This window comes from Saprolegnia diclina, assembly GCF_000281045.1.
Source record: "Saprolegnia diclina VS20 unplaced genomic scaffold supercont1.123, whole genome shotgun sequence".
Taxonomy (NCBI): Eukaryota; Oomycota; class Saprolegniomycetes; order Saprolegniales; family Saprolegniaceae; genus Saprolegnia; species Saprolegnia diclina.
This window is the reverse complement of record NW_008246190.1, coordinates 97873-105753: the sequence shown is the minus strand read 5'-3', so window position 1 is coordinate 105753 and position 7881 is coordinate 97873. Positions and strand designations below refer to the sequence as shown.

Sequence of the window (7881 nt, the reverse complement as noted above, 5' to 3'; positions counted from 1 at the left end):
GTCTGGAGGAGCCCCGTGGCTTCGGTGGCGCGGGACGACATGACGGTAGTCGGTCGGAGGCCAATTGGGAAATGAGCGTATTGCCGAGACGTGGCTCAGGCTAGGTGCACCCCATCTGCTTTGGTCCCAGGTGGAATTTACTCACAGCGCGGACCCTTCGGATGCGCGCTGTCGACTCTTTCGGCCATGTGGCTCGGGCCAATCAGAGCGCGCCAAGTTTCCAAGCACCAATCACAGTGGCTATAGTTTGAGAAGCGTGTGCCAGTGGCGAGTTTGCCCTTGGCCTCAACATCTTGTCTGGTTGCGCACCTTCGTCGACGTCAAGACCAACTGGCGCCACGCAGAAAACGACGCTGAACCTCCTTTGAGAGGTCGTCTAGATCCGTGGAAAAGACGGCTTGCTCTTGACGCCAAGCGCAAGTCCAACGCCGAGTAACAATGAAGTTGTTGCTGCGTCTGCATAAAACGCGCAGCCGTGCAACGGCCGAGGATGTGCACCTTGGACTCCCTCAGAGCGCATTGCGTACTCAGCTACTCGCGGTCACCAAGCTGTCATCGTGTTGGACGATGCGTCGCTTCCTGCTTGGCCTACAACGGCGCGCAGCAGCAGCGAGGCAAGTTTGTCGTCGCGGTTGGGAGCCATCACCGCGCCCAGTACAGTACGAGCCGACTTGCACTTGTGAAAACGACCAGAAACCCCTTCAGCCATCCACTCGCAGCGCAGCGCGTCCAACGCTCTTGCCCTGCGCGCGGCCTTGGTTCTGCATGGAGTATATATGTGATCGAGTTGGTGCCGATGCGATCTTTTGCGAGGGTCCCCACCATACGACGATCCGTCACGGGTGACGTCACCTGCGTCTCGGCCAAGGCAAAAGGTATCCCGTCATCTAGATTGATATCTAGGATCGTTCAGGGCCATGTCTCGGCCAATGCGCGGGTGCGGTCGAATTTTAAGCGAACCCATTATTGGTGTTGAAGACAGGTTCCGCATGGTGCTTGCATTTTCTTTCGCGTCCGACGACGCAGTCGCTCTCTGAAACACCTAGTGCAGCCTCCACCTCCTGCAAGGACGAGGTCCATGCCCAATGGAACGAATACCTCTACAAACGAATGCAGTCCGAGTCGTTGCATCGCGTAACGGGTTGTCAACGTGAGCATCATGAGCACCACACCGCCGCTCGGGGTGACGCTCGCCTTCTTCGACGCCTTTATCGCATCCAACGGCGGCGAGGCGGCATTCGTCGGCCTCACAACCGCCCAAGTGAGCACGTCCTTCTTGATGCCGACGACTGCAGCCACGAAACTCTCGCTCGTCGAGCAGCTCAAGAACGACCCTTGCGTGCAGCCTGCGCGTTACTTTGTGTCGCACGCGTGGAAGTACTTCTTTTTGGACGTCCTCGAGAGCCTTCGCCTCTTCTTCGTTGACAAACCCATCGCCGACCACATTGTCTGGTTTGATCTCTTTTGCAATTCGCAGCACGACACGACCATCAAGCCCTTCTCGTGGTGGACAACAACGTTTCGGAGCTCGATCGGCGCCATCCAAAACGTCATCATGGTGCTTTTGCCGTGGGACCGACCGATTCCGCTCACCCGCGCGTGGTGCGTCTTTGAGATCTTTGCGACCGTCTCGACGAAAAGTGCCTTTCATGTCGCGATGACGCGCGCCGAGACGGAGAGGTTCGCCGATCACGTGAGCGTCGACACCTTCTACGACATGCTGGGCCACGTCAAGAGCGAAGCGTGTGAAGCGTTCCGGCCCGAGGACAAGGCGCAGATCGCGGCGGCGATCGTCGATGCGATTGGGTTTACGGCCATGGACAACATGGTGTTTCAGGTCTTTGGCGCGTGGATGGCAACGACGCTGCAAGCCAAGATTGCATCGACCTCGAATGTGCTCCAAGCCAACTGGCAGCTCAAACTCGGGTCGCTGTGCCAAGCCCAAGGCAAGTTTGCCGACGCTGAGCGGCTGATTGACGCGGCGGTTGCCACCAAGAAGCTGTGCGCGGGCCATGACGCCGCCGAGACGCTCATTGCGATGGAGCGGCTGGCGACCTTGTACAACGAACAGGGCCAGTTCGCGCGCGCTGAAGAGGTGCTTCGACACTGTCAACTGGGCTGGGAAAAGCTCGGCCACGCCGAGACGGCGCCGGCCGCCATCATTGCGCTCGAGACACTTGCGACGACGCTGCAGAACCTCGGCAAGTTCGATGATGCCGAGGCCATTTACGTCAAGTGCATTGCGCACCGCCAGCAGGTGAGTGGCGACAACCACGAAAGCACGCTTGTCTGCAAGTGCAATCTCGCGACGCTGTACGAAGAACGCGGCGAGTACAGAAAAGCATCGCCGCTCTTGACCGAGTGCTTGGCCGCATCGATTGCGACGCTTGGCCCCGACAACCCGCGGACACTCACGCTCAAGAACAACGCGGCGGCCAATTTGAACTACTTGCGTCACTTTGACGCCGCCGCCGCGCTATACGTCGAGTGCCTGAACGACAGCGAGCGTCTCTTAGGTGGCGACCATCCGAGCACGCTAGCAACCATGAACAATGCGGCCGCCAACTTTGCGGCCCATAAAAAGTTGACCGACGCCGAGGCGCTGTACACGACATGCGTCGAGCGGAGCAAGCGCGTGCTCGGACCGGAGCACCCGAGTACATTGAAGACGATAAACAACCTCGCGAGTTTGCTTCGGGAGGCCGAAAAGACTGACGCCGCCGAGGTCTTGTTTCAGGAGGCGCTCGCAATCAGCACCAAAGTGCTCGGCCCGTCGCACCCCAATACGCTCACGACCATGTCCAACCTCGGCCGGATGTACGAGCAGGTAGGCAAACTAGACGCGGCACTAGCGCTCCTTGTCCCTTGTCTTGCGTCGCGTCGCCAAGTGCTGCCGCCCGAGCACCCTTGCATCGCCAAGACCATCTTGTCCGTTGCGCTGCTATTTGAAGCCAAGCACGAGTTTACTGCCGCGGAGCCGCTTTTGCGCGAGTACTGCGCGCTCCAAACGCGCCTCCTTGGGGCCACGCACCCCGAGACGATCTTCGGACGCTTTACACTTGCCGAGCACTTGGTCAAAAGCCATGCACTCGAGGACGCCGAAGCCATCTTCCTCGAGTGCGCTGCCAGTGCCTTGCCGACATTTGGCCCCAGCGCCCCCGAAACAAAGCACTTTGAAAGCGCGGTCGAGGTCTTCTACCTCAATCGAAGTCAAACAAGCATGAAGGCGAAAGAGTGGGGCGACGCGGCGCGCGACCTGGCGGCACTCGAGGCCTTTGGTACTACCCACCCGCTGAGCGCCAGAGCCACGGACGCGCTCCGTGTCCTCAAGCAGCACCTACCCGTGGGCGCACCGCACAAGGTCGCGTCGTCGACGGGCTAAGAACGTAGCCGCGATGCCAATCGGACTACGAGTACCGATAAATTTCGAACAAAAAAAAGAACATCCCGGCGGCAAAGTGCAATGTGGTGGGAAACGTGAAAAATACACGGCGATCCATCCAGCAACCGCCGACGATCCATCGTGTGGCTGCCACGCCATTGCCAGTCAGGCGCTGAAGCATGTCGCAGACGCTGTGCCGTTCGCGCGCGTGGATGCCCGCTGGGACCCGCGTGCCGCTGGCCTATCGAGACGGCGCTTTCCATTTCAAATTATATCATCGCGTTGCCAGCCATCCGCCCGCCACATAGTGCGCTAAACCGAGTGCAAGGACAGTACAAGTTCACAATGCCACGCAGCGTCGCGTGATAACTCAGCTGCGGCTTGAGCACGAGGTCAACTGCTTGATTTCGAACGCGTCCACTCCTTCAACGTGAAAAGCCACATTTCACACATCAAATCTCACGCCAAGATATGTTCCAGACCGGGTTCACCACACATTGCAAGCAACGGCGTTCAAAGCTGGCATGGCGTCCGAGACCGAGACGACGCCGCTGCGCATGCAGTACATCTTGGCCAAGGCATCGCGCTGGCAGCCATGGAAGGCGACAAGTCCGACGCACCGGTTTTTCCTCCTTCTTTGCGTGTGCTGGGTCCCATTTGGCGGTCATTTCGTCAAGGTACTCTATCTTTGAGGTCGTGCGACTGCAACTATTCCTGCTGCTGGCATAGAATGGCATGTCTTCGCTCGAGCAGCTCATGCTCGACGATCCCACGTACCCGATTTCCAACACGATGTACGGCGCGATCAACTCGGCCGTCTCGGTGCCCAACATGGTACTGCCATTTCTCGGCGGGCACATGCTCGATCGAAAAGGGTCGGGCTGCATTCTCTTCTTCCTCGTGCTCATGAGCTGCGGCCAAACGCTCTTTGCGTGGGCTATGGGCGCCCACCAGTGGTCATATGCGCTTGCGGGGCGCATCATCTTTGGCATGGGCGAAGGCAGCGTTGTTGTCGGCGCCCGCGCGATCGTCGCCTACTGGTTTGACGCGTCCGAGCTCACGTTCGCCATGGGTACCATGGTCGCTGTGACCAACGTCGCCAAGATGCTCGCAAAGGCCACGGTCGCGCCCGTGGCGCTGCACTATGGCGGGTACGTCTACGGCTTTTGGTACGGCGATGCGATCTGTCTTGGGTCGCTCCTCTTTGCCATCGCGGTCGTCCGCATCACGCGCGTACTCAAGCGGCTCAAGAAACGCCTCAAGTTTCAAGTGCGGACCGGCGCGCCCTTTGATCCGACACTGCGCTGGCTCAAAATGTACTTTGTCGTGCAGCACAAGCCGACACTCGAGCGCCTCGGGCACACGACGCTGCGCGACTTTACCGGCTCGTTTCCGGCGATGGTAGGCTGTATTGGTTTTGTATCAAGGTATCGAGCTGAGTGCAACTTGCTAGTTTTGGATCGTCGTCGCACTCCACGTGACGTTCATCAATGTGTTCCACCTCTTTCAGAACATTTCGGCCAGCTATCTCTACCAAGTGCACGGCTACTCGATCGTCAACGCGGGCTACATGAGCAGCCTCTCGCACTCACTCGTTATGTTTTCGCCGTTCCTTGGACTCCTCCTCGACATGGTCGGCGGTCGGCTTGTCTGGGTCATTCTCTCGACGCTCTGCGGCGTCATGGCTTATGCGTGGCTCATCTTTACGAGTTGGACGCCGATCGTGCCGCTGCTCCTCATCTCGCTTTGCCTCTCGACGACGCCCGCCGTCCTTATGGCCAGCATCCCGCTCACGATCCCGAAGGAGCGCTTTGGCATCGCGTTTGGCATCGTCGAGGTCCTCGACGCCTTCGGGGCCACGTGCGGCAACGTCCTCGTCGGCTACCTCCGTGATACGACCGGCGCGTTCGACTACGACCTGTATTTCTTCCTCTTTTTGGCCGTCACGGCGTTTGGCTTGAGCCTCCTCTTGTATGTGCAAGACGCGCACCACGGCGGCGTGCTTGGCGCGCCGACGTACAAGCCGCGCGCCCGGTCGATTTGCGACGACGCCGACGCCGTCGTCGACCTTGCCCAGCTGTACGTAGAGACGGACAGCGAAGCGAGCCCGCCACCGCGTCGCTTTCATTAAGAACACCGTCGCTGTATACAGTACTACGATGCATAATGCAAAACACGACCACTGTGTGGCGCAGTCCAGCGCGGGTTGGGGTTTGAACGGGTTGTGCCAAGCTGTACGGTGCAGTGGTCGGAAGCCAACGAGAACATGAGGCAAGATACCATCTCCGAGTACTGTGATAGGCCTTGCGATAGCCTGGACCGACGAGGCGGCGGAAGGGGACAAGAGCCACCCATGGTAGCGTCGCCACCGTGCCTCCTCCAGTTTGCACCAGACGTCCTACGCGCCATCGGCGACAGCTTTGCCGACTAGGCCAATAGTTTTTTCGTCTATAATAGCGCAGCTTGACAACTATACTTTGACCACAAGGTATTTGCTGCAGTGGGTGCAGACACGACAGCGTCACGGGGTACCTTGGCGCTTCTCGCTGGCGCCGTCAAAGTTGAAGCGGGCGGCTGACTCGTCGCGACCTATTTCCTTAATTGAGTTGTCGACGGGCCGTGGCGCGGCGCGCACCGTTGTATTCAGCAGTCGTCTGTACTTTTCTAAGCGAATCGCTGCGGCGGTTTGTAGAAAAAAGATGCAATTGTCGCCGTGAAATAAATATTTTCAATATTTTATCGTTTTCCATTTGTATTAGATTACATACAAAGCTTAAGGTCGGTCATGTATTTATTTCAAGCCGAGATTAAAAGAGAATTATTTTTTCGTTGCTTTCGATGCCCGAAAGACAGGCCGCGGTTTTGTATCAAAAGCGGCCCATTTTTGCAGCGTCCGAGAGCCGAGCATGAGCGCGACCGTGGCCGAAGCTCAAGCGCTGCGCAAGAGCCTCGAGCGGCCGCCCGTCGACACGTCGCAGTCCGACATCTTCTTCCAGCAGTTCGCCATGTTCGCCGCCATCGGCCGCCAAGAAGAAGCGCGCGTCTCGACGGCCAAAGCCCGGCAAGAAGCCGAATTTATGAGCCTGCTCTACGCCTACTTTTCGGGCTCGGACCCCGCGAGCTACCGCCAGTTCTTCGAAACGCCGCGGGCACGTGCACCGCCGCCCATGTCGCTGACGACCAAGCAGGTGCCGCCGTCGCCGCAGGTGGCGACGCCGCCGACAAGCAGCAACAGCTCAATGTCGCCGCTGCACCTCCCGCGCATGCTACCAGTCGTCACGCCGACGTTGCATCTCTCGACGCCGCCGGCGTCAACCAACCCCAAGCCGACGGCCAGCTACCACATGGACCTCCCGGCCTCCACGTACACGGAGGCGCGCAGCCGCCAGCCCGCCTACAGCATCTCGTCGACCACAGCAACGGTACCGGAGGAGTACGACGAGCACTACGACAATAGCCCGACGAGCTCGGTCGACGACAACAACCACAGCCACCACGACGACCCGAGCCACCACAAGCACGAGGCCGAGAACCGATTCGACGTTGTCTTTCAGCAGCAATCCATGGGCATGAAGCTCGGGTACGACCCATTGAAGAAGTGCGCGGTCGTCAAGGAGAGCTTTGACGGCACCGAGTCGAAGAAGTACACGCAGATTACGAGCGGCGTCATGATCCTCTCGGTCAACGGTACGCCTCGCTGATCTTTGCTCTTGGCTGATGCAGCTCAAAATGCGTAGGGCTCTCGCTCTGTGGCATTAGCCTTTCCAAGATCATGTCGCGGCTCCGCGAGGCGCAACGCCCGGCGGTGATTCGCTTTGAGCGGCCGCTTGCCTCCTAATGACGCAAACGACTCGCTTCTCTTGTGTGTATAACTTAAAAGCGCTCGATCCTTCGCGCTCCCGTCTTGAGTCTGGTCCAAAGTCCCAACGCTACGACGAATTCGTAACCAGCACAAGTAGCACACCAAGGCGTGCGTGTCACGTGCCAGCGTCCATTATCATGGCGATGGGCAACTGGGCTTATCGTCGCACGTAACAGGCCACAGAGCAACGGGTCGGCGTTCCCACATGCCGACTGGCGTGTTGGTAGTTACGATGGACCCAAGCTTGCCACGACGTCGTGACGCCCCGCGGTAGCGTAGCACACGTACAATACAGCACAGCCTGCTCCTGGCTGTCGATAGCAACTACATGTATGTCATGTATGTCTACGGTCAAGATGGTCATCGGAGCAGTTCGCTGGTGATGACCACGGAATGCTGTTGCACCCTCTTCTTGGTGACGGAGTACAAAGCGAAATGGAAGGCAGCGGGTGAATGTATGGAGCATCGACGACATCAAGCTAGCTGTTAATGCTATAGAGACGTCCACATACTACGTTCTACGAGTCTTGGTATTCGAACGCTGGAATGATTCAAGAAGCTCAGTACGGGACGCAGCGAGCAACGGAGCAGCATTGTGGAAAGCAATCATGCCCCGTGCACTGCCTATGATGTGCTG

At 58.5% G+C, this 7881-nt stretch overlaps 4 protein-coding genes across 4 annotated transcripts in view; 3 read left to right on the top strand and 1 right to left on the bottom strand.

Moving 5' to 3' along the window:
- Window positions 1–41, bottom strand: part of SDRG_16335 (hypothetical protein) — a gene marked incomplete at both ends in the record, with an annotated part of 1529 nt that extends 1488 nt beyond the window's left edge. Inside the window, one exon of the mRNA XM_008622540.1 lies at window positions 37–41. Coding sequence (XP_008620762.1) covers window positions 37–41 — 5 coding nt within the window. The remainder of the gene's footprint in view (window positions 1–36) is intronic.
- A 1076-nt stretch (window positions 42–1117) lies between these two features.
- SDRG_16334 (hypothetical protein) lies at window positions 1118–3605 on the top strand. The gene has a single exon (XM_008622539.1). The coding sequence runs from the start codon at window positions 1160–1162 to the stop codon at window positions 3380–3382; it is 2223 nt and encodes a 740-aa protein (XP_008620761.1). The 5' UTR covers window positions 1118–1159; the 3' UTR covers window positions 3383–3605.
- A 180-nt stretch (window positions 3606–3785) lies between these two features.
- SDRG_16333 (hypothetical protein) lies at window positions 3786–5594 on the top strand. Its single transcript, XM_008622538.1, has 3 exons — window positions 3786–4059; window positions 4112–4783; window positions 4836–5594. Exons 1-3 carry the CDS (start codon window positions 3907–3909, stop codon window positions 5511–5513), a joined length of 1503 nt encoding a protein of 500 aa, XP_008620760.1. The 5' UTR covers window positions 3786–3906; the 3' UTR covers window positions 5514–5594.
- Window positions 5595–6261: 667 nt separating this feature from the next.
- SDRG_16332 (hypothetical protein) lies at window positions 6262–7636 on the top strand. The gene is made up of 2 exons (XM_008622537.1): window positions 6262–7069; window positions 7120–7636. The coding sequence occupies exons 1-2, from the start codon at window positions 6289–6291 to the stop codon at window positions 7218–7220; spliced, it is 882 nt and encodes a 293-aa protein (XP_008620759.1). The 5' UTR covers window positions 6262–6288; the 3' UTR covers window positions 7221–7636.
- Window positions 7637–7881: the final 245 nt, after the last annotated feature.